The following is a 23,974-nucleotide window of genomic DNA, read 5'->3' on the forward strand; positions in this document are numbered from 1 at the left end:
TTTGTGAGTGAGGAAGACACAGATCACACAAACGCCAGCAGTTCCAGGGCCGAGTCCCAAGTGTATTCCTTGCCAAACATGCCCAGATGTCAGTTAAGCGCTTCCGTCTTGTCAGACAGCTGTCTGGGGACCAACAGGAAGCTGTCAGAGCATGCAAACACAGGCTCTGTGTGGACCCGAGCGGTCAAAAACATGGCACTTCTGAAGATGCCAATCCCGAGAGAGTATCAAACGCCCTGGGATTTGATTTTTCTTCTTTTCAACATCATTGCATGTATGAATCTAAATGTATATATTCCAGTTATCTTTCTTCTAATTCATTTTTTAGGAAGAGATATAAAACCTCCCAGCAGTGAACTGCTCTGAAACTGCCCTCACTGCTCCAAAGTCTATTCTGCTTGAGAGACAGGGTATTTGGGTTCTATTCGACTCATCAGCTGATAAGGGGAAAAGCAGCTTGAACAACTATTTGCAGAGAAAGGACAAGGTAAACATGTGTAGCTAAAGGACTGCTGCAGAAATACAATACGTTAGAGGGCATGCAACCAGGTCAGAGTTGTGATTTTAAATGAAAATTGCACAATAGTAATATTCATTTTCTTTATACAACCCATTACAAACATTTTCGATAATCCTTCAGATTGTAATGTCAAAAGAAAATTCTTACACAACCGTCAAGTCTTAGAGAGAGGTGCGTTGGATCAAAAACTCCTGACTTGAAAAGAAAACCAAAGAATCCTGCACCCTGTCCATCCCTTGAACTCACTTTTTTAACAAGACGTTGCGGTCCTCAGACCTTCATCAGGCAAAATGTATACAGACAAACATTTACATGCAAACTGCACCATAAGGGCCATAGGCTTTTAACCAGGAATAAAACGGCAATCAGAGGACACCGGAAACATCACCGGGTATGCACAAAAAATGTATGGTCAATGAGCAACGCAAATACAATGCTCAGCTCTTACTATTGTTATTCATAATGTTTGTTAAAGGTTTTTTTTCGCAGTATTATAGAAAATCGGTTAACATTACACAATAGGGACATTTAATGAGAATGTGTTTACAAACCCGTATTTAGTTTGCATTTTTCTACCTTTTATTGACTATAGGCTACATCGTGAAATATGAGACTAAAGGAAATGTGAACAGATTTTTTATATTGGCAAGATTAGCATGGTCTTTGTTTTTTTTATTGGAGGAAATCCTTGATCTTAAAAGTGCTCATATTATGCTTTTTCCCCTTTCTTTTGTGTTATAACCCTAACGCGCGTCACTTTGTAACACGTTATAATGCTCGCCTAGCTGCTAGTGTGGCATGCCCTCATACTCTGCTTCTGACCATAGACAGTATATAAACTGGACCAACAGATCCCGTTGCTCTGGACAGAGACCAGTGAAGGATATTAGAAGCACTTTTCCGGTGAGCGCGGAGCGTTACTGCGCAGCCTCAAACTGACACAGACAACGTAGATGTGACGTGAGCAACGTGTCTGAAAGTTGTAAGTCTTCTGGTAGCTGTGACAAGAGAAATCTCAATCATTCCCAATCTTGCAGAGACGGAGAGCGTAGGTATATGTAAGGAGATAACATGGGCACAGGCTAATTATTGCTAACTAAAATGCTAGTTAACATTAGTAATTAAACCTAAACAGCTCATGTAAGTCGAAACTGCCTGCGATCTTCTCCTGTACTATACAGTAATTCCTCTACTATGTGACACAATCGTTAACCTATTTTTACAAAAATGTCTGCTACGGAGCCATAACGTGAGGTACAAGGTAATGGAGCCTTTTATACATTATTTGTGTTTCTTTAGAAATAAACAATGGACAAATTGGAGAGGTGATATTGTTGTCCTGGCTAGTAGTCCTGTCCAGTAGTAGCATGTGCGACTCCCAACAATGATGGAATAGAAGTGTGATGCTTCACTTTGTAGCTAAAACAGAGAGCTCCACACACAGGGTGAAAAGAGGAGCTGCAGCAATGTGCAGTACAACAAAGTGTTTTTTGAAAATTAAACCATGTAAACCTATTCTGATATAACCTCTAAATACAATTATTGAAGAATATATTTGGTAGGAAATTAGTAAGAGAGTCTCAAGCCACCTTGACCTTGCTTTCTCTGTGTCTAAAGGCCTGGGAGTGATAGTGATAAGACTTGTGGGGGGGTGCAGCTGGATTGGAGAAGCGGCCGGTAAATTCATTAACACAGTATCAAAATTAACTGGCCAGATACGCAGAGAGAACAATGGTCTAGTGATGAATCTGTGCGAACTGCGGTTGGAATCGGAGGCCTGGACCAGGTGCACTGATAATGGCACGTACATCGTTGCAGAAGGAGGAATCTGAAGAAGGATAAAGAGAGAGGGTAATGTTAGGTCGGGCATTCCGACTCCCGGAAAGACTGTTGGCGTTGGGGCGAGAGAGGATTGTCTTGAAGGAAGTCTGATTCCTTATGCATAAGCTGTAACTACTTGCAATATTGTCACTTAAGATGATTGACTTCAACTAGAGGACTCCTGTAAGTTATTTCTGGCCTACCATTAAACGAACACGAAAGGTTAAAGGTGCAGTCCGAGACAACTTGAATTGATCCTAAATCGACCCGGTCTACTGGGGCCAGGCCCGAACCAGCACCAAAACCACAGAATCTTCATTATGAACCTGAAAATGAGCATAATATGAGCACTTTAAATCTATAATGCGTAGTTTGTCACCCCCATGAGGAATTCTAAGTAATGACAACAACACTGTCGGCGAGTCCACATCATACAAGCCTTCTGTGATCGAGCACAGCCCCCATCCCTCCTCCACGCAGTTGCTAGTAGCCAAGGAGGACACAGAGGATTAAAAAAAAAAAACATGGACTCTTCAGAAGAGGTAATTATCTTCACTTGAGTTTTTGCACGTGATAGTCACCAGACATAATCTTCTGAACATAGCCATACTGAGAAATACAGAGCGTTGTGTGGAGCGGATAGTCTTAATTAGCTTTGTATCAACTCATTTGGCAATGGCTTGAATGTAACGGACATTCATTAATATCAAAAAGTTATGCACTAAAGCTTTAACGTGTATCCATACTAGGTGTTTTTGGCATCCCGATTGGTGTTTTTTTCCACCAAGCCTTTATATACATGGTGCGATTTGCATGGTGCCGTTTGTATGAATTTTGTCTGATGAAGGGCCAAAACGTGAGTGACGGACAATGTGGTGGATTCTTTGATTTTCTTTTCATGATATGGTCCCCCTATCTTAAATGTACAGCGCAGAACATTTTACTGTTGAAAAATAAATTTGTCACTACTTTCTGGTTGAGAAACTACAGTGGTGATGAAATCGTCTCAAAATATTTCTTGTCATTCATTGGCCGAGATGTATGCCGATACCGTTATCTCTGCACTGAGCTGTTATTAGCCGCTGGCTGCTTTATCCAATATGAAAGTTTGGTTTAAAACGGCAAGCTTAATGTCATTATCAATAAAAAAAACTTAAATTTGAAGATTTAGTGATTGGCCCATAATAATTTCCAAACCATATTGCACTTACGTCCTTTACTGTGTTAATGTTCTGGTTGGCTGCAGTCATCCAAAACTCCAGGGACATGGGAGCCACGAAGAGTAGAGATCTTCCTAAGATAGGATTTATTTTGTTTGTCATGGAAGAACCACATTTCAAGTGTTTCCCTACCTTCCACTTCTTGTATCATGGGATGAGGTGCAGCTCTGTGTCTCTAGATAGGATCAGCAGGCAAATGAAGAATGATTAATATAAATATTATCTTTAAATTTACGGATTAAGAATCCTGCCACCTGTTGGACAAAGAGGTACCCTACAGTAAATGCCACTTATTCACTGACTTGAGAATATTTAAAAGGGGAACTATGCAGTTTTTTTTTTTTAGCTTAATTTACCTTAACTGAACAGATTCAGAGTGAACATTGGAATGGTCATATGACTTTTTTCAAGATGAATGGTAGTTGTCTCGCTCCCCCCTAGTGCCTGTGAGCGGAAAAACCACCCTTGCAACTTTCTGCAAAAAGAAGCAGAAAGCTAGGAAAGCATTGTCGGAGGAACAGAGAAAGAGGAAAAGGCAGACTGACCGAGCGAGGAGTCAGACACAAGTAAACATAGGAGCTGCCAAATATCTATTCCAAAGCTGTAGGGGGAGCTCTATAGAGAAACCTGCGAGAATAAAATAAAATTCAAAAGTTTAAAATTTAAACAGTCGAACAAAACAAACCCCAGGCCCCAGTTCAAAGTTTGATCCAAAGTGGAAGTTTTAATGGTTTCAGAAAAACAAATGGTGCCAAGTATTACTTTCAAAAACCCCTAGTAATACCTGTCACCAAACATTACCACACACATTAAGAACAGGATCATGTTAGGCACAAAGTGGGTGGAAGGTGTACACAGTGCGTGTTACTTCTGTCAGTACCTTTGATTGAATCCATCACCAAGCCCTTGTCTTTACAGTCCTCTTATGCTTCCTCCCTGGCAAAGATAGCCTTAGAATATCTTTGTTATACAAAAGCAGCATGGCAGAGACAAATACTCTTAAGTTACTTTAACCGCGGTCAACCATATTGCTTCTACTGAGTCTTTGTCAGTTCAGTGATATATTATATTGGGGAGGAAAGCATTAGAGGGTGTTCCAGACATGGCTGGGATATTTTAATATTCTAATGCCCTTCTCTCACTTTGCCCGGGACAGCCCCAGTCACTGCAGAAATAGCTTGGCAGGGCTGAAGTGGCCCAGGTTCTCACAGGACTTGATCCAGCGCTGGACATTAGTGGGAGTAGAGGAGGCAGAGCCACTTTGCAGCACGCAGCAATAGCAGGCAATGTCGGCCAGGGAGAACTCCGGCCCGGCCAGCCAAGGGTTGCTGCCCAGAGCGGAGTTAAGGGCCCGTAGGACAGTAGCCCGCTCCTTGGCACTGCCCTCTGCCAGCTGGAAGAAAGCTGTGTCCACCCAGCTGTCCACCAGTGTGGCGAGAGCAGGGTCGCTGGGGTAGGGAGACAGCAGCTTAAAGAGGAAGCGCGCCACGTTGGCCTCACCCTCGATGGGACACATGTTCTGGACACTGAACTTCATCTGCAGTTTGGGGACTGTGAATTGGACAAAGCATAAACATGTTTAATGGTAAACAAGGGCACGAGCATTTACCACATATGCCAATAATTGATAACATGAATGCAAAGCTTGCAATGGTTAGAAATAGCATTCTATAGACACAAGGACACTTTCACATTTGTATGCGATTTTATGTGATATTAAAAGCTAACAATATTGGTAATTAATTAGGGATGCACCGATACCACTTTTTTATTTCCCTGAGCTAGTGTACACTATATAATACTAAATAATAACTAAATAATATACACTACTGGTCAAAAGTTTGGGGTCACTTAGAAATTTCCATTCCACTCCATTACAGACAGAATACCAGCTGAGATAAGTTGCATTGTTTTTTTTTTTAAATCAGGGCAGAAGTTATCAGATTACATTAAATATAAATATAATATACATATATAAATAAATAAATAAAAAGTATGAGTAAATGCGCACGGCATCAGACCGATACTCGATACTGCATCGGTATCGGTGCATCCCTATAATTAATTGGTCATCCGTACCATCTTTCCATATGAGGGTGAAGCCCAGCTGGAACATCTGTCGGGCATAACTGTCTGCATGGCGTGGGCCAAGGCAGGACAAGAGCTGTGGCGGCACACTGGTAACGGAGGAGTGGACATGGACGGTGGAGAGCACCCGATAGCGCTGGCACAGCACGCTGTGGAGCACCAGCAGGGTCAGGGGTGGCTGTGCCGGGTTAGCGTTTATGACGATGTCACGGAGAGCACCGAGGTCCTTGTGACATGAACAAGACAATGAAGGTAAACAGGTTGCAGCATCAAAAATGAAATGATTATGGGTGTGATCAGGAAAACATCTACAGACTACGGTCACAGAAAATGCAGCCAAAGTATGTCAGTTGCAAGAAACAGAGGCATACTGTCACTGCATGGTTCATCTAGGATGAATTCTGGCATCACTAATAAACACTGTGTCCAGTTATGCTAATACCTGGATGCAGAGCTCACTAGTATTAATCCCAGTTTTCTCACCTTGCCCAGTAGTGTGTCCAGGTCTGAGATGCCATTAAAGGTTGTGGAGCTGGGGCTTTGGGAGGAGAGGCTGCTGCTGACTGTCAGGTCCAGATCGGCATCTGGGGTGGTCACCGTCTTGGCCAGGCCCTCCACAGCTGCTTTCAGGTCGTACAGTTTTTTCATGATCTCTTCCTGCCGGGCCTCCAGAGCTTTGACTGCTGGGTCCACCTCGCCATTCTGGGGAGACAGAAAGAATCGCTCAGTTTGGTTGAAACCACAAATGGGAATTTGACGGTGTGAGCATTCACATTTTTAACAATCTGAGAACAATCCTGCAGCAGTTTTACAACCTGGGTGTAAGCTAGTGTCCCTACATTTAATTGTCCTTGCACAGATAACAAGAGGCAAGATTGAAAACATATTAAACATATCCCCAGTCAAGCTAAACAATCACACATAGAGGAATCAAAGAAAGATATCTCATGAAGAGACTTTTAAGACTAGACCTCAGGTAGATACAGTTTCAATCTTGTACCATCAGAGTAGGTCATATACTGGTAATATTTGCCACAATGTCTACCTCAGATGAGTCAACACTCTACACTGCAGCTTTGAAAAAAGTACCCAGATACTTAAGTAACAAATACAACATATACTTCTGAAATAAAATGGAACAGGAGTATAAAGTGGCATTAAAATGGAAATACTCAAATAATCTATAAGCACCTTTAAAACTGTAGTAACGTTACAGTACTTAGCTACATTCCACCACTACTCCGCTGAAACAAGGGTCTCCCAGACTTCATCATGTGCACTTTGATGCGTATTAATATCGACAGTGTCAGCAAATACAACAAAGAGTGGAGACAAGCTACTCTAATACGCCGCTTTATAATCTTTAAACGTTGATGGTGGAGGCGTGTAGTAATTGTTGCATCAGCCAGAAGATTGTTCATTTTCCTGGCAAGCTAACTTCGCTAGCTAGCCAACTTGGCTAAAGATTGCTAATGCTAATACACAGCGTGAGATGCGCATGTATCAATTCGTGAGAAACAAAACGAACTGCGGGAAATAAAAATACAAGCGAACTGCGGGAGGGCAAAATACAAGCTAACCAGTAGGAAAAAAACGAAGCTTGTCAAAATGAAATGAGTTAACAGTTACCTGAATCGCGTGTTCAGAGGTGTAGCTGTTCCCCTGCGGCGCGTGGATATTTGGTAACTTGTACATGCAGGTTGGTAAATCAGTCTTTATGTGACTTCCAGAGATGGGCTTTACCTGGTACATGGGCATGGTGAAGGACCTTTAGTGCTCTGTCAAAGACAAACAGTTAAAAACAAAAATCCCGGACACAGATGTCTTTTGGGGCTGTGTGACGTTGACATGCAGCAGCAGCGGCTACCGACGCTCGCGGTTACGCAGGAAAGAGGCCGAAAGTGACGTCACATCCGGGAAAGTAAAAGGTGGTGGTAAATAGTTTTCATTTAATTAATTCGTTGGGGATTAGATTTATATATATGTTAATGGGATTAAATAGTAGAGGAGCTGTTCATTTGGTGTCGTTATTTTTATATTCACAGAATGGTGCTGAAATAATCCAGATTCAGAGATACACCACGCGCCACATTTCTCTCTGCATGTATCATTCCACGTGCACTAGAGGGCGCCAGAGTATCATTTCTCACATCCTGTCTTTGGAAATTGAGTTGCAGCAAAGAGGTTGGTTGCAGGAGGTCAGCTGTCAACAAAGGAGCTGGTCATACTACTGGCATGAACTTGACTTACACACTTAACTTTCTTTGACAGTTAACAAAGACATGACAATGAAAATTACCGTCTTGTTGTCGTCCATGCCGATGATGTCATTTCATATCTACACTACACATGGTTCAGTTCAAAACCTTAAGTAAATACATTTTTACGACTATAAAAAAATACAAGGTTGGCTTTTTTCAATTATTCCATAAATAATTATATAATCAATAAGTAGCCTATGTAGTAAAATTGTCAATTATGTAAACAGTATATGTATGTATAGCCTATATATACATGATGTATATAATAAGATAAGATAAGATCAGATCTGACTGCTTCAGTCCTACCGAAGTCAACCTGTTTCACCGATCAAAATTGATTAGCTCAGTCTAGCCTGTTATTCAATCACCAGTGATCTTTGACTCAACCTGGCAGCTCTGCTGAGGTAATAGTCAGATCTGATGGCCAGAGTAAGACCTGAGATAGAAACTGAGACTACGGAGGGAGCTGAAACCTGACAGTTCACAGTAGTTCTTTAAATCATGTAGGAACAAGGGAGTCTGTCAGGCTGTAGGTAGCATGGGGAGTGACATAGGCCTTGTAGGTGCTGACATAGATTACTGTAACAGTGTGTTAACTGATGCAACAAATACTCTGATTAGAGTTGCCTTAAAGGAATAGTCGGACATTTTTCACTCTCTGGCAGGGAGTTAAATGAGAACAGTGATTCCACTCTCATTTGTCCATTAAATATGAAGCTACAGCCAGAAGTTAATTAGCGTAGTTTAGCACAAATACTGGAAACAGGAGAACACAGCTAGCCTGGCTCTGTCCAAAAGTAAAAAAAACAAAAAACAGCCTATACCAGCTCCGCAAACTGTAGTGTAAAAGCATCAATTTGTAGTTTTACAGGGGGTTATGTTGGAAAATGTCTTGGCTGGGAGTTGTTATTCCTGGAGTCTCGACTGGTTGCCTGGCATCAGCTTAAAGCCAAGAAACTCCCAACAGGTCAAACTTTTGCTTTAAACGCAGCTTGTTATTGTGTGTGATACACAGGTTCAGTGTAGTTATTGAATCTCACTAAGTGTAAAGATGAATATCACAGTTAAATTGCATCCTTAAAGTGCATGAAGGTCATAGAAGGAGTTTGACAGGAAGAAATTCATCATGTACATGTAGTCTATGGGTGTGCTGGGATAGGATGATGATGGAACTCAATGCTTTTTGGTTTTAACATTTATTTGCACAGCTTTAAGGAGATTAAAGGTATATACTTATGTATCATGTAACCTGTAATGTAAACTATTAAAACATGAAGTGCAAAAGAAAAACATGACATTAACAGCAGTAGTAATGTTTGATGATTACTATACATTTTTAGACGCAGACAAGTCATGTTGTCTGAGTTTATGAATGTACCATATGTGTAATCCAAGTTTATGAAGGTTCTTTTTAGTTAACTCTCTGTATGTATGTGCATTTGTGGCATTTATGGATTCTGTAAGGTGTTTACTGACCAACTCCACCTGGACACAAACATTCTTTCGTTGTCCTGTCCAACCAGATAATTTGCCTCCATTATAGTCAAAGTAAGTTTGTCGAGGATGACTCCCGCCATCTTATCTAATTGTGCCTTCTCATTTCAAAAGTCTGCAAAGTACCTGTCTACCTCTCCATGACAGCCATTACTCAGTCTGAGGGTGAGTCAGCATACTATGTAACAGCTGTTCAGGGGTTTAAGCAGGGTGTGGCTTTTAGTTTCAAATTTCTATTAGTCTAGTGAATAGACACAGCTCGATGTATAGCCTATAAATAAAACCTCAATTAGCGGATATGTAAACAATAGGCTCAAGGCAGGGTGGAAATAGATTCCTAGAAATTGCCTTGCACAGATACCGTGTGTGTCAGGAGTGGCCATTGATATGTGCATGGCCTATCATTCATTAATGAAGGGTAGCTGCATGCAGACATCATACGTAGTGGCTCAGGACTAATGCTTGTAGGGGAACAGAGGCAGTGCTGTCATCCCCTGCATTATGGATAAAGTTCCTGCGCAGAGCTCACAAAGCCCATTCAGTCATTCTAACACGGCAGTTAAATCTTTTACGATGTTCCTCCCTGTTCAGACTATCAGGTAGCAATATAGTCTGATACCCCCAGGTTCCAAAAGACTGGGAATAAGTCCAAATATGATCAGGGTTTGTCATAGCAGATGCAGGATGCGCAGCGGAAGTCCAAATGGTTCAACTTCCCATTACCTCGTCTGCTTGAGAACTTCAGTTTGGTTTCAATTGAAGATGGGATGCACATTAAAGTTTCACACAGACTTAATCAGTAAGGTGAGCCTGACGCTCCTTTCTTGATATGAGTTTTTGGTGACAATGAAGCGAGGGCATCAATTATTGAAGTGCCAAGCAGACAAGCGGGCTATAGTCCATGTGTCCATCCTAAAAATGCAGACGGATTGCATGGTACAGTATTAGCAATCGCACAAAATGTACCATAATACTATTGCAATTAAAAAGGTTTACTGGCTTACTTTATTTCTTCTAATAGTTAATCCTTTGTTTGTTACCTAATGCTGCATCCTCATTTTTGAAGGGCACTCCTACTGCTGCTACTACTATTACTAATACCACTGCTACTATGACCTATACCACTGAATTCAGCCCTGTTGACATTTTTATTGTGTTATTTTGTAACCTTAATTTCCTTTATTCTTACAATACAACACCGTACCTACACTGTAAATTCAGATTTAGTTGTAATTAAACTTTTTAGTGGTCACTACTTGTTCTTTCATGTTTTGTTAAAAACCATAGGCTTTACTAAATCACATTAGTTAGTTTGTTTGATAGTTTGGGGGGGTGGATTGATGGGGTCTGGGCAGTGAGGAAGTGTATGGTCAAACAGCAGAGCACGTTGGAAATTATAATCTATGCATTGTCATGCTGTCTGTTTTACTGAAATTAATGTATTGAATACATTCTTCTTAACACTATACTGTTGAATAGAAAAAAACATATTTATAAGTGTTTGATAAGTAGAGCCTAATGTTTCTTATTTATTAAATTTCATGTAACATATGTTTACTACTGATTTTTAGTAATGACTACTTATATGAACTTGATTTGTCTACTGCATCAAACTACCAGTCTGTGCTAATACAACTTAACCTGTTAAGTTTCACCTTGTCTAAAAACTTAAACGGTTTAAGGCAAACGGGTTTCCACTCAAATTTCTAGTACAGTCAACTAATTCGGGATAACAGTGTATATGTACATTAACAGGTACATGATTTATCATATTACTTAGATTTACCCTAGTGCTTGAAATTAAACTTAACAAAATAATAGCTTGTTAACTCATTGTTTCCATCAACAGAAGTACAAAGAAGCTTTAAACTAGTATGTTACATCTAAATTTCTGTTTTAGCTCTTGGCAGATGATAGAACTATCTTTTAATAACAATACTGTAAAATACTATCAGGACCTCCTCCATATTCACCTGCAACTGCTGTTGTTTTTAATTTTCTTCACATTGTCCACATTGCCCACAAGGACTGTTGGACATTATTGGCCTGTCAGAGCAGCACCGTCCTAGAGAAAAACAGAGCTACAGTGACTGTCTCTCTCTCTCTCTCTCTCTCTCTCTCTCTCTCTCTCTCTCTCTCTCTCTCTCTCTCTCGCTCCACCCTTCAGGTAATCTGCTTGTCACATTATCTTGTACTGCTGTCCTACGGCTGCACATCCAGCAGTCAGCATCAACCTGTTGGCTCACATTACCTTCCTGTTTACCACTGGCTTCTACTGACCTGCAGGGGTCATGCCTTATTGTGTGTCCCCTGGCCTGTGTTACCCATTGGCTTCCCCAACCTTGTCCCGCTTTCAACCATGTACCCCCCACTCCCATTCTCACTCCTCCACTCCATGTCTGCAGAGATGCAAATCAGAAACAGACAACAACATATATGAATGCGTGGTGATCTAATTAGCGCGGTGTCTCTCTACGTGTCCACTGCGTATCTACTTGGGTCCTGATAGACAACATTTTTTCTATAAATGTGTTTAATCAACATTCTCTAAGATGCATATACAATTTAAAGCAAACTTCAGGCAAGAGGAATCTTGGGGTTTTAATAAAATGCAGTTGGTTTAGTTCATGACTTCTTACATAATGAGGATTACGAAACTTAACTTTGCAATCTCTTGCAGGGTCTCTCTAACTTTGTCTTTGCTTATAGTCATGTCCATAATTGTGACCTGCAGGATCTCAAAAGCTTGTTTCACTCTATGTTAGGTATTTTACAGTGAATGTTAAGTTTTTGTCTTTAGTCACATTGCTGCACTTTGACTGCAAAATACTCAATAATTTTCAGTTAAGGATTTATGGATTTTTCTTATATTGAGATATAGAAATTACTGATATTGCCTGAAACATTTTAAATTGCTAATTAATCGGTCAATCACTTCATAGTGACAGTAAAATGTATAATATGACAAGACACACACAGGCAGTATGCACCTGGCCGAAGAAGGAAAACTCTGAAAACCTCTATCATTATTACAGCACATCATTACATCATCTAAAACCAAGCAGCAGTTTTTTGACTTCACATCCTACACTTGTGACCACCACCTCATGCTAATAGCAGAGTATGCCCTATAGTTCTGAGTAGCAGGTGTCTGCTGTAATAGTCAGGTTCTCCCTGTAATATACAGGTAATTAAAATGACACTTAGGTGTAACCCCTGGAAGAACGTGTGGTACTGTACTTTGGCGCCTCTAGTGGGTGGGTAAATAGTGAAGTAGTTTTTAATTTTAATCCCATGAATCCTGTAAATGCAGAGCATTAAAAAGCTGTGCGCTTATTTCAAGTCTCTTGGAGGAGAGTTAGGGTTAGGTATCAAGGAGACCTGGCAAAAGAGTACATTTAAGGCTAGCATCCTCAGCTATAGCGTTCTGCAGAGTTTGCATCTTCTTCTGCGCATCGCACACATACACAAACACACACCACACCACACATGGATGGTCGTCTGTGTCTGATCTCATATTCGATTTTTGCAAAAGCATTGGGTTTTGTGTGTGTGTGTGTGCATGTGTTTTGTTGATCTAGCCTGAGCCGCACCAAAGTTCAAATGGGTTTATTTACAAAGCTGAGGTCAGGTGTCACTTGATCCAGCCGCGGTGACACTCAGGTGGTCATCAAGGTCACCGCCTCTGTTTTTCAATCTAACTCTCTCTCTCTCTCTCTCTCTCTCTCTCTCTCTCTCTCTCTCTCTCTCTCTCTCTCACACACACACACACAGACAAACATGCACTGTAAATACACCTCAATCAGAAACCCTGTGTTTTTAGGACATGTCCCACTCATTCTCATATACCTGACACTGTCTGACATTCTCATTTACCGCTGTGTTCGATATGGGTAAGTGAAGATTCAAGGACTACACAGAACTGTGAAAACAGTGGTGTGGCTGTGTGTTTGCTTGTGTGTTTGTTTTGTGAATTGGCACATCTGTATGTACATATGTGGATATCCATTTCCCTAAGGGTTAATTAGACTGCATTTTCATGTGAAACATTTCAACATGCCATATAATACAGTATATGTTTCGGCCATGCCACCCTGTTTTATCTCAGACCACATCTGACCAGAATACATACAGACACCAACAGAGATGTACACTTGAATAGAAATCACAAAACATAGCCAGAGGATTGGGATTTTATTCTTTTATTTTCTCTGTAAATTGGTAAATCTTACATTTATTTGGGAAATACGGACTTATGATCTGTCTAAAAACTTGTGAAAAGAAAGAAAAAAAACTAAAATCATTATGTGAATGTCTGTGAACCAGAACAAGTCTTGCAATAAAAATAAATAAAAAGAATCAAAAGGTTTAATCTAACAGATGGAAAATGATAGACTAAAACCAAGAGAGCCCGTGAAGCAGTGGAGTAGGAGCGGGTTGGTGGGGTCAGATCAAGTTAGAGATGAAGTCCAGTTGTTTAGGACAAGACCATGGCCTGGAACTCTGTGGAGAAAATAAACAGCATTAGTAAGATGATGATTGACCGCATGTGTCTCTAAAATATGGCTATTTAGGTATATTTAGTAAAAAGAAAGATTCAAAACTATTAGAGTAAGAGAGCTAACATGGTGGTTAGGGTTCTGTGCTCTCAAGTTAGCATTTCATTGACACGATTTGTCTCATCGATTAAACAAATTCATAAATCTAATGTCACAAATGGACGATAGAAGCATTGTGCAGGTGTCAGTTTTGAGTACCTGTAAGACAGAAAAGGTGTATAGGGACTTGGGGGAGGTAACTATTATTGCTGCTTGTCTTTAGACTGGTATATATAACTGTCTCTCTTTCAGGCACCCCGGACAAGCGGACTACTGTAGGAATACAGCGGATTTAGTCAATCTGCATTGTTATTGAAAATGTAAAAATGATGGAGAAGTGTTTCCTAAGTATTGGGGTGTTCTAGTCACACATACACACATGCATGTCTTGCACAATGGGTATATCAAATAGGTGTGGATTCGCTCACCATCTGCTCCAATCTTGCCGTCACTGTCGTCATCACAAGCACACATGAAGCCCTTGGTCTCCTTGTCTGTCAGAACGCGAGCTCCAGGGGAAAACCTCTGGAGGAAAAACCTGGCATACACAGAGCAAACTTCAAGTTAGAGGTAACAACTAGATGAAAAGCAATAGCCACGAGGCAGAAATCACAAACTAACACTGATCCAATCTGTCACGTGATGTGAATTGCTGCACAGAGATTTTGCAGTTAGTAGACAGTCTCTTACGATGGTTACAATGGCCCGCGTTAACCGTCCCAGTCAGGGGCGATTCTAGGATCAGACCTTTAGGGGGGCTCAGCCCCTAATAAGAATGTAACGCGGATACAGTGCCTTGCAAAAGGAGCGCTCCTGCTCTTCCCCTGACAGATTAGATAGAGACTCAGCCAAAGGCGGGAGTTTGGCACCATAACCTCAGAATGGCCCAAACTACCTTTCTGTTAACCCTTTCCTTGACTGGGTTACAGATGCATTTTTTTTTTAATAATTATCATACTTTATAGGGCGGCTGAGATGGAATTTAGGAAATTTAGGCTTGAGCCCCCCTAAAAAGGGTCTAAAATCGCCAATGGTCCCAGTTCCATGTCAGCCCTGAAATCCTAATAGATAAATGAATAAACTAATGATAGACTGGCCTCCTCTTTACTACATTCCCTTTCGTACAACAATCATAAAAAAAGAGGATGGAATGGAAAGGTGACTGTTTTCCGTCTATTCTCTCCTCCCGATTGAGGGTCCATTAAATCATGGGCACACAAAAACAAAGGCTGTAGTTAGTAAACTGGCTGCTCACTCACTTGAGCTCTTCCTCCTCCACAAAACCACTGGCATCATTGTCCAGGATCCCGAAAACCTTCTTCACATCCTGCGGGCTCTTCTTGTTGAGGCCACACAACTGGAAAAACTTCTTGGGGCAGAAGGAGTCTGGTGCTGGAGGAGAATATAGAGAGCAGAGTCAGAAACAACACAAGGAACTATAAGCAATATCAGCAAATCTTCAAACAATTTATGTCAGTTTAAATTGTGGAGAGAAGATGACATAATAAGTGTAATGTAAGTGACCTAACCTCCACATAGTATGAAGAAAATATTGGTCTTGAATGTTCTCTGTGGATTTTCTTTTACATTTTAATTTAATTTTAAGAATAATTCTTAACTTGGCCCTGTATATTTTATATGTCAACAATAGTCTTTCAGTAGGCTCTCATACAGTGGTGGAATGTAACTAAGTTTATTTACTCAAGTACTGTACTTAAGTACAAATTTGAGGTACTTTACTTGAGTCTTTTCTTTTCATGCTACTTTCTACTTCTACTCCACTACATTTCAGAGAGAAATATTGTACTCCACTACATTAATCTGAGAGCTTTAGTTATTAACTACTTTATAAATTAAGATTTTTGCACAATGTTTTGTTATAAATTAAACTGCCCAACAATATACAGGCCTACAAGTCCAGCTGAAATGATTAGCCGATTAATCACTTAATTGATTGACAGAACTGCTTTGATCATTTCCAGTTCCTAAAATGTGAGGATTTTTCTGCATTGAGTACTTTTAATACTTTATGTACATTTTACGTTACTTGCATTCAGTGTGGTATTAGTACTTTTACTTAAGTAAAAGATCTGAATACTTCTTCCACCACTGCTCTCATTTACAGAGACAACCCTATTGTCTGGCGACTGCAGGCTCCAGCACAAAGACTGTATAGAATATAAAAGAAAAAGATCTAAGGAAGAGAGCAATAATGTTATTGGTGGAAGACGATACCTTGGCAGTCCTTGAGAGCACTGTCAATGGCATCAGCGGAAAGGATAGATGAGAGAGACATTTTATTCCTGTAGGAGGAACAAACATGGTAAATTATTAACACATTTAGCCAGGTACAGTAGCAAACCATTTAACATGACACTGAGGGAGAGCAAAATGTGTCCAGGTGACTATACTGACACTAAGAAGTCAGTGCAGTAAACTGGCAATGAATCTCAAAAAGTTCTAATGAATGGCATAATATAAAAGAATCTGTTTTTTCAAATACTCTCATCCAACAGATTAAAAACATGATAGAAAGTCTCCCCTTTTACACACCCAATTATTTCCCCTATCATCTAACTAAGCAGCCTCTGAAGGGCCTTAAATACACAAGAGCCGGAACATTTGTCTACAAAATAGTTTTAGAATTAAATATATTGGCCGCTTCCCATCAAAAGCCACCTTTCTGAATCTACAAAGCAACTTACCGTGTTTAGGAGGTTCTCGCCTGGTCGGTGATCCAGCAGAGAGGTAAGGCTATGTGGTGACTACTGTCCGTCCAGGTGGATTTATATAGGTCTGATTGCAGTGACAAAAGGGATCGCTTGAGTTACCTGTCTATGGATCAAATTCTAACTGCCCGCCCCTGATCCAATTTCTCAGCTAACTAATTAACCTTTACTATTTATAACGCCCAGGGGCTGAGAAAGCAGACCGTGGACATTTGTAACGCCCTTGTAAATAGCAAATTAAGTTAAAAAGCGCGTTCTTCTCTGAATCCACCACTCCCTCCTTTCATCACTGTGCCCCTCCTCCTCTCACCTCTAGAATTATACAGTACTGTAAATGCAGGGAGGCTGTAATGTAACAGCAATCTCTCTCTCTCATTTTCTCCCTCTCTTGCTGTTTCTGCCCCCCTACCCCCACCCTTACCCTTTTAGACAGATATCCTTTTACAGGCACCAGTCCCAAAACGAACCATCTGAGCCACATCCCCTGCAAATATGCCCTTTTCATTACATTTGAGGTAAGTTATGGGAAATAAAAATTGTCAGCTGACATTGAACCCTTCATGTAATATTTGTTTGCGGAAGGAACATGTGTCTCCTGCAAGACAGTAGCATTATTGTGAGATTATTGAGTCACCTAAGAGGTTAACCCATACACAACCTCTTGTGTCTGGTGCCCTGGCATGCTGTGGTGCTTCACCTGATCTGCCTTGGACATGAAACATCTATCTGCCCTGTTTGCTTAGATGCAGATATACAACAGATGGGTATCAGATTATTTCCAATCAAATCTAATATAACCCCAAACAGGCATAACTGTTCATCATTGAATGTCAGGGACTCCGGTGCTTTATAACCTTCTCATATTGACAGGGGGTCAGTGTTGCTATATTGCTTTGTCAACTGTGCTGATTAAGGGACCAGAGGTCACCCTCTGCTGTCAGTGTCCCATCCTGCCATGATGGTGATGATGATGCATAATGTCCCACATATTCACATGCACCATTCAAAGAGAGGTATAGCAGTCAGAGGTCACTTAGGGCTGAGCACTGGCTTCATTTCTACTGATCATTTCTCCCATTTGGTCACTTTGTTTCTTCCAGCGCAGTACACATTTGTCTGTCCTATTTGTCCAGTTGCAAAAGGACCAATTCAGGTTCTCTTTTCCGAGGGCATTTGTGGCCTCCAGCAGGTCTGACACACAAGCAAATGCAGGGGTCATTAAGCACATTCCTGGGAGAGTGTTCACTGCAGCACGCCGAAAAAGAGGTTATTCCTCCCCATGATGTAAGGCTAGTTGAAGGTGTGCATTTGCAGCAGTGTGTGGGGGAAGCGAGCGACAAACAGACACGTTCTAGAAAGAGTTTGTGTGAACATTTCTTTATGTAAATACTGATCAGTACAGTAATAGTCAATAGATAGACAGGTCCCACCGAGATTTGAACTCGGATCGCTGGATTCAGAGTCCAGAGTGCTAACCATTACACCATGGAACCGATACTGGCAAGTTAAACTCACCAAGTGTATACAACAACAACAACAAAAGATCTGGCAACAGCAGCCCCCGGTCAGCTTTTTTAAATTAGAAGTCAACCACTATATGTGCGTGCTTGAATGCGTGGGGCACGGACGACTGTTGGCAGCGCTGCTCTCTCACACGCGTCAGCTGGCGACCGTGAACTGCAGGTAATGTTGGCCTGCAGGTGCGGATGGTAGTTAAACATTATCTAGGCCTGAAGACTGAAAACGAAATTAATTAGAAATCAGCCGAAATATATTTTATTTCATTGTATTGATAGGGGACACATTCATTCTAAGAACACGTATTTCGAGCATGAACTTTACGCACAGTCTGCAGCTTTTTGTTTAATTCATCGGCAGCATCTTGATGTCTTTCATTAATAAAAGCTTTTATCTCCGGCATTTCGTCATTGTCATCCCTTCCTAAACCTAATCCCGGTGCCAATTTGGGGCCCCTCAACAAGTGATGTCTGATAGGGAGGTTGTACTAAAGCTGGACGTCTTTGAAACTCAATCATCCCAGACGTGTGAAAAAGAGACTCAGGACACCGGATCAAAAGCATTGCTGCGACTTTACCTAAACCCAGTGCATGATGTCATGCGCCATATTGATAGCCTACCTTACAGACTATAGGCTACTGTTACTGGGCGAACATTTATTTATTTAGGGACTAGATTTGCTAATGTTCTTTACGAGCTTCACTCCTCCCATAGATTTGCCGAGAGGACGATCATCTTCATCTTCTTCATCTTCATTCTGTCTAGCCTCGTTCGGATGGTTTGTTTTTCGGAAATAACTGTCAGACCGTCCCTCCATTAGGCCCACGTGGCAACACTTCAACATGTCAATCACGTCAGTCTCAAAATCAATGTTTAAATTATGTTTTTCTTAATTAAAATAAGATGGACTCACATATACAATTAGATTACTATTTAACAAATTTTCAGTGCATTTTTTGTAAAATCTATTTATTGTCTTATTATTTATTATTATTATTTTTTTTTATTTTTTGTCCTTTCCGCAGCTTTACAAGGACAACACAAAATACAGAAAATAATCTCTCAACACACACTCTCATACAACACAAAACATGCTTTCATATACAGTATATTAGACAGGTACTTATATAGTAGGCACATTAACTCCTCTTTTCATTGGCAGTTTCTAATTGAGCAACTCCATACGCATTGCACAAAATGACTGACATAATGCACAACCCAAATAGCCTAGTATTGTACAAATGACACACTTCCACATAACCTATGCAGTACATAATGACATATTGAACAATCCAACAGCCCATGAATTGCACCACTAACATATAGCATAACCCCAATAACCTACTTATTGCACGATGACAGTGCACAACTCAGTCAGCCTACATGTTGGTGTTGATGGTTGTTGGACATAGGCACAAATGAGTGTTTATATCGTTTAGCCTGCATTTAGGAACCCTGAATCTTCTACCAAAGGGTAAAAGCTGACATCCCGGGTGAAGTATGTGGGTCGGATAGGAAACTATTTTTTGTGCCTGTCTGATAATTGACTGCTCATAAATTATCTGGGGGGACAGATGGTTTTTGACCCCCATAATCTTCATATCTGTCCTGACGGGTGATCTGTGATTTGGACTGTACTGTCAGGTTACCATACCAGGCTGCATGGTAGAACAAAACATAATTTTTTGTGCACTGCACCATGCAATTGATAATAGTACCATAGTGTTGAGTTAAATAAAGTTGTAACAATGTTGATTTTAACAACTATGTATGTTTTAAGTAATAAATTGTATGCTGTAACCGGGTTATGAAAATAGGAATGAATGTAGGCTATATGAATGTAAAGAATAGGTCCAGACTGATCTGGTTATCACAATCACCACCTTTTGTCTCTGTAAACAATAGGTAAAGACAGACCCTTTCTCTCCCCCTCTCTTCCTGTATTTGGTTAAATTGATTAGGTTAAAACCAACTATTAACATATGAAGAGAAACGTCTCTTTGAGTCTCCAACCTCCTGGTGCCAAGTCTGGGTTAGAACAAAGGAAATGCAAACTCTGTAAACTTGAATATAATCAGCACTAAATGATAATCAACCTTAGTCTGTGACCTGGAGTAGACCTGAAATTCAGAGGTGTGTCCTTATCCTGAGAGACAGGAATAAATGTGGGAGCAGGAGAAAGATTCGGGACTTCAATCTGTGACCCCGCAAGGGAAGCAGTTGGAGTCCGCTGTTTACAGCGTATTGTTTTGTCATATCTCATGGCTGCAAGCTGTGACCCGACAGGGGAAGCATGTTTTGCAGTCTGCTGCTGGCAGTGTTTTATGTTTTATGTTTGATTGTGTTTTGACTGTCGTTTTCATGTAGTTTCATTAAACCTTTTGCTTAACTTTCAATTCGACCCCAGCCTCTCCTCCTTCCTCCAGAAATCAGAACGACCACATCATTTAGACATTTCTTAACAATAGCGACTAAAAAAACTGGATTATTTCGTCCTGCATGTATTATGAGTTTCTCAAGGGCCCCATAACTGAAAGGGGGGCTCGTCCAAACAGTTTTCATATTGCCATATAATTAGCTGTGAACGCGTGTCTTATCTTTATCTGGTGCGTCTGTCCCAACTCCTACTGTGTAGTAATCATATATTTACAGTCTATGATAGTAATGGACGTATCTCCATCTAGTGTCTGCAGAGTGGAGCTGCAGGACTGTACACAAACACGCTGCTTTGTGTTGTGTATGTGCGCATTATAGGCATATATGTGTACCCATAGTGTTTGTGTGGTTATAATAACCATTTCTTTTTTTTCTTTAATCATATGCATTCATGTCAGGCCACAAAAGCTATTTGAAAAGATAGATAGATAGCTAGATAGATAGATATATAAACAGATCGATTTTTTTAAGTTTGTAAGATGTTAATGAATTGAAAATCACACATTAATAATAAAAGCCCAATACCGCAGTAAAATAATATTTATTCTTTCTTTTTTTTTAACCGTTTTTACCTGGAAAGTGCATCATAGATTTTACAGTAAGCAAAATTCATATTTAAGACATTAACACAACCGAGCGACATTCACAATCATCATTTTTGGACAGTGTGTTGCATAGGAGGAAACGTCTCTTAAACAAATGTATAAAAATTATTTATATTTAGATGAAAACGTGAGGGGGAGGTCGACAAGGGCTTTGTTGTTCCATCAGAGCAGGTGTTGTTGGTCAGTTGCCACTTTATGCCTTAACCATGGCAGCAAACTCTGCAAGAGACAATAAAATACTCAGTTAGCGTCTACGAAAAGCATCCAAAGAATGATGTAACCATTCTGCATGAGTTAATGAGAGTTACCATCAGCGCCAATCTTGCCGTCACCGTCGGAGTCAACGGCCTTAAGGAAAGTCTTGGTCTCATTGTCGGTCAGTGCGCGTGCACCTGCCTTGAAGTTCTGCAGGAACAGCCTGCGGACGGACACAATCGGTGGTTTGTTCACAGACACACACTTAACATTAGATATAAAACTGAAAAATAGAAAGTTTATGCAAAGCAAGGTGGCTGAAGATAGTTTGACCCTGCATGGGCTCCTTCAGTCCCCATAGCCCGAAGAACGATAGCTAGACCTTCTGTTATTTAGGCTACATTATAGACATAGCAATTCATTATTGTTTTACAGCTGATATTAGAACAGAATATGCAAGAATGTCTAAAACTTGTCTGATGTGTGGATATGTGTTTAGGACAGAGGAAGTGGGGAGGTCCCCTGGTGTGTCTCTTACTTCAGCTCCTCCTCCTCAATGAATCCACTGTTGTCCTGGTCAATGATTTTGAAGGCCTTCTTGATCTCTTCGGCGGACTGGCCGGACATACCGCATGCCTTGAGGAATTTCTTGTGGTCGAATGTGCCAGGCTCTGAAAAGAATGCAGGGTTAACTTGTTATTAAACTGTAGTAGCTGGACAAAAAGCGCATTGATGCTCCAAACACAAAGTCAGACAGGGGAGGGCTGTGACTGTGATTTTTGTAAGTGTAGCTTGGAGAGTCAACCTTTGCACCCGTCCAGGGCTGCAGCGACTTCAGCATCTTTCAGTACACCTGCGACGGCCATTTCGATCTGCAGGAATCAAATACAAGCGATAATTATAAATAACCTACTAATACTAGGCCATCCGAGAACCTTCTAGTATCATATTGTTGACTGTATGGATTATGGTTAAAGATAGCTACCCTAGGCCTATATGTCTTTTATATTTTAGATGAATCATATCAAATAGACACCGATAATTTTTTCATTAAAACAGCAGAGCACCACTGTGTAATTTGCATGTAGTTATAAAAAAAAAAAGAATAGAAATAGATGAGAATAGAAACATTTCAGATTTCCAAGAGCAAGTTATTCAATCCACTTCTTTTTGAGTGGCATGATTGATGGTGCATGTCCAAATCCCGTTCGAAAGGCTGAGATTTACAGGTGCAACTCTATAGATGCTCGGAGGTCTGACCAGTAATCCATGTCTTTATGCCGCTAAACAAAAAAAACAGAGAAACTCTTTCTTTTGATGCGGCATTGCAGTGCGAAGTCCACAATAAAAGTAAAAAATAAAAATAAAAAATGTTTTCTGAAAGATGCCAAGCGTGATGCTGCGGCTTTTGTCTGCGTGGATCCCGGGTTTTTTGTTTCTCCGTTCTTACCTCTCTGGTTTCTTTGCTGTGTAGGGTACAGATGATACGGCCAAGACTCGAGTCGACTGCAGTGATCTTCCCGGTGTTCCCGGTGACCTTTTTATAGTTTCACGCCATCGAAATCTGAAGCATAAGATAACTGACACCGCCGACGAGAAGGGGGTGGCGAAAATGCGTCCTGCAGCCAGAGAGCGGTCTATTTTAAGTTTCACAAATGAAGACGCTTAAAAGGTGCGTTTGAAGAAGTCTTTAATGTCCACCACCCCGCACCCCTATGCTAAGAATAGGCCTGTGTACTGCTGAGGAGAACGAATTGAAAGTGCTGCTGGCAACACACATTATTCAAAAGGGTAATACTGAGCATGCAAGCATTAGGGCTGGCGTAACTGGCACTAAATGGTTGTTTTCCCCTCTTTTCATTTAACATTTTTGATTTGGAAGGCATGGACTATTGTATTCATGAATTTCAATGGGAAAAGTAGGCTATTTCTTTCACACTTAAATGCATGTCTTGATAAAGTAGGCTATACATTCTGTTTTCTTTATGTTTAACAGTGATATTGTCTGCCCCTATACCTCCCAGTCATTTGTGTTTTGTCAGATTTAGCCTGTATCTGGGAGAATATTTTAATCAGGTTTCTAATGGTCTACTTACAATCAAATCAAGTGTAAAGCAGTCATAGTTATGGTACGTATAGAAACAGTGTCAATTCCAAATGTCAATCAGTCCCATTTTTACTGGTAAGTCAAAAATGCATTGTTCAAATTAGTCAGAAAGTGGACTGAGGAATGTTTCTCTTCGATTGCTTATCGCACACAACCCCTTTTCAGGTACAGGTACCATTCCTGTTGTTCTAAGAGCTTAGGGTGTTTAAAAGCAGAAGGGAATGCTCATGCAGATGATTTTCTTTTTTTTTTGCAACCTCCAAACAGAGCAACAAAGAGAGAGATTCATCTTGACATTTCAATATTATGCGTCTCCACTGTCAGGCTGAGAATAGCTTTGACCTGTAGGTGGCAGCACTGCCCTGCGGGTTAAGGGTGAGGA

The 23,974-nt window shown here is 40.6% G+C and overlaps 3 protein-coding genes and 1 non-coding gene across 5 annotated transcripts; all 4 read right to left on the minus strand.

Annotated features, from left to right (window-relative positions):
* Positions 1 to 4,258: 4,258 nt before the first annotated feature.
* On the minus strand, positions 4,259 to 7,549 carry aimp2 (aminoacyl tRNA synthetase complex interacting multifunctional protein 2). Of its 2 annotated transcripts, none has more exons than XM_028599774.1 (4): positions 7,393 to 7,549; positions 6,133 to 6,351; positions 5,641 to 5,875; positions 4,259 to 5,112 (listed from the first exon to the last, which is right to left on the minus strand). In XM_028599774.1, exons 1-4 carry the CDS (start codon positions 7,405 to 7,407, stop codon positions 4,724 to 4,726), a joined length of 858 nt encoding a protein of 285 aa, XP_028455575.1. In that variant the 5' UTR covers positions 7,408 to 7,549; the 3' UTR covers positions 4,259 to 4,723. The 2 variants fall into 2 exon arrangements, with proteins under 2 accessions (XP_028455575.1, XP_028455574.1); XM_028599773.1 differs by having other exon boundaries at positions 7,279 to 7,549.
* A 6,332-nt stretch (positions 7,550 to 13,881) lies between these two features.
* pvalb8 (parvalbumin 8) lies at positions 13,882 to 16,729 on the minus strand. The gene is made up of 5 exons (XM_028599688.1): positions 16,708 to 16,729; positions 16,238 to 16,305; positions 15,262 to 15,394; positions 14,431 to 14,540; positions 13,882 to 13,907 (listed from the first exon to the last, which is right to left on the minus strand). The coding sequence occupies exons 2-5, from the start codon at positions 16,296 to 16,298 to the stop codon at positions 13,882 to 13,884; spliced, it is 330 nt and encodes a 109-aa protein (XP_028455489.1). The 5' UTR covers positions 16,299 to 16,305; positions 16,708 to 16,729.
* A 1,423-nt stretch (positions 16,730 to 18,152) lies between these two features.
* On the minus strand, positions 18,153 to 18,224 carry trnaq-cug (transfer RNA glutamine (anticodon CUG)). The gene has a single exon. It is a non-coding gene; the product is annotated as a tRNA-Gln (tRNA).
* Positions 18,225 to 21,207: 2,983 nt separating this feature from the next.
* On the minus strand, positions 21,208 to 23,043 carry LOC114569667 (parvalbumin beta-like). The gene is made up of 5 exons (XM_028599671.1): positions 22,936 to 23,043; positions 22,291 to 22,357; positions 22,024 to 22,156; positions 21,599 to 21,708; positions 21,208 to 21,509 (listed from the first exon to the last, which is right to left on the minus strand). Exons 2-5 carry the CDS (start codon positions 22,349 to 22,351, stop codon positions 21,484 to 21,486), a joined length of 330 nt encoding a protein of 109 aa, XP_028455472.1. The 5' UTR covers positions 22,352 to 22,357; positions 22,936 to 23,043; the 3' UTR covers positions 21,208 to 21,483.
* Positions 23,044 to 23,974: the final 931 nt, after the last annotated feature.

Source organism: Perca flavescens, chromosome 15 (assembly GCF_004354835.1).
Source record: "Perca flavescens isolate YP-PL-M2 chromosome 15, PFLA_1.0, whole genome shotgun sequence".
Taxonomy (NCBI): Eukaryota; Metazoa; Chordata; class Actinopteri; order Perciformes; family Percidae; genus Perca; species Perca flavescens.

Coding starts and splice junctions, on each gene's coding strand:
- LOC114569667 (XM_028599671.1), bottom strand. CDS start 22,351: ATGGCCGTCGCAGGTGTACTGAAAGATGCTGAAGTCGCTGCAGCCCTG. Junction 21,709..22,023: donor ATTGAGGAGGAGGAGCTGAA/GTAAGAGACACA, acceptor GTCCGTCCGCAG/GCTGTTCCTGCAGAACTTCA. Junction 21,510..21,598: donor CGGCAAGATTGGCGCTGATG/GTAACTCTCATT, acceptor TGTCTCTTGCAG/AGTTTGCTGCCATGGTTAAG.
- pvalb8 (XM_028599688.1), bottom strand. CDS start 16,298: ATGTCTCTCTCATCTATCCTTTCCGCTGATGCCATTGACAGTGCTCTC. Junction 14,541..15,261: donor GTGGAGGAGGAAGAGCTCAA/GTGAGTGAGCAG, acceptor TGTGTATGCCAG/GTTTTTCCTCCAGAGGTTTT. Junction 13,908..14,430: donor CGGCAAGATTGGAGCAGATG/GTGAGCGAATCC, acceptor TTTTCTCCACAG/AGTTCCAGGCCATGGTCTTG.
- aimp2 (XM_028599773.1), bottom strand. CDS start 7,407: ATGCCCATGTACCAGGTAAAGCCCATCTCTGGAAGTCACATAAAGACT. Junction 6,352..7,278: donor CCTCTGAACACGCGATTCAG/GTAACTGTTAAC, acceptor CTGTCTCCCCAG/AATGGCGAGGTGGACCCAGC. Junction 5,113..5,640: donor CACCCTCATATGGAAAGATG/GTACGGATGACC, acceptor TCCAATTCACAG/TCCCCAAACTGCAGATGAAG.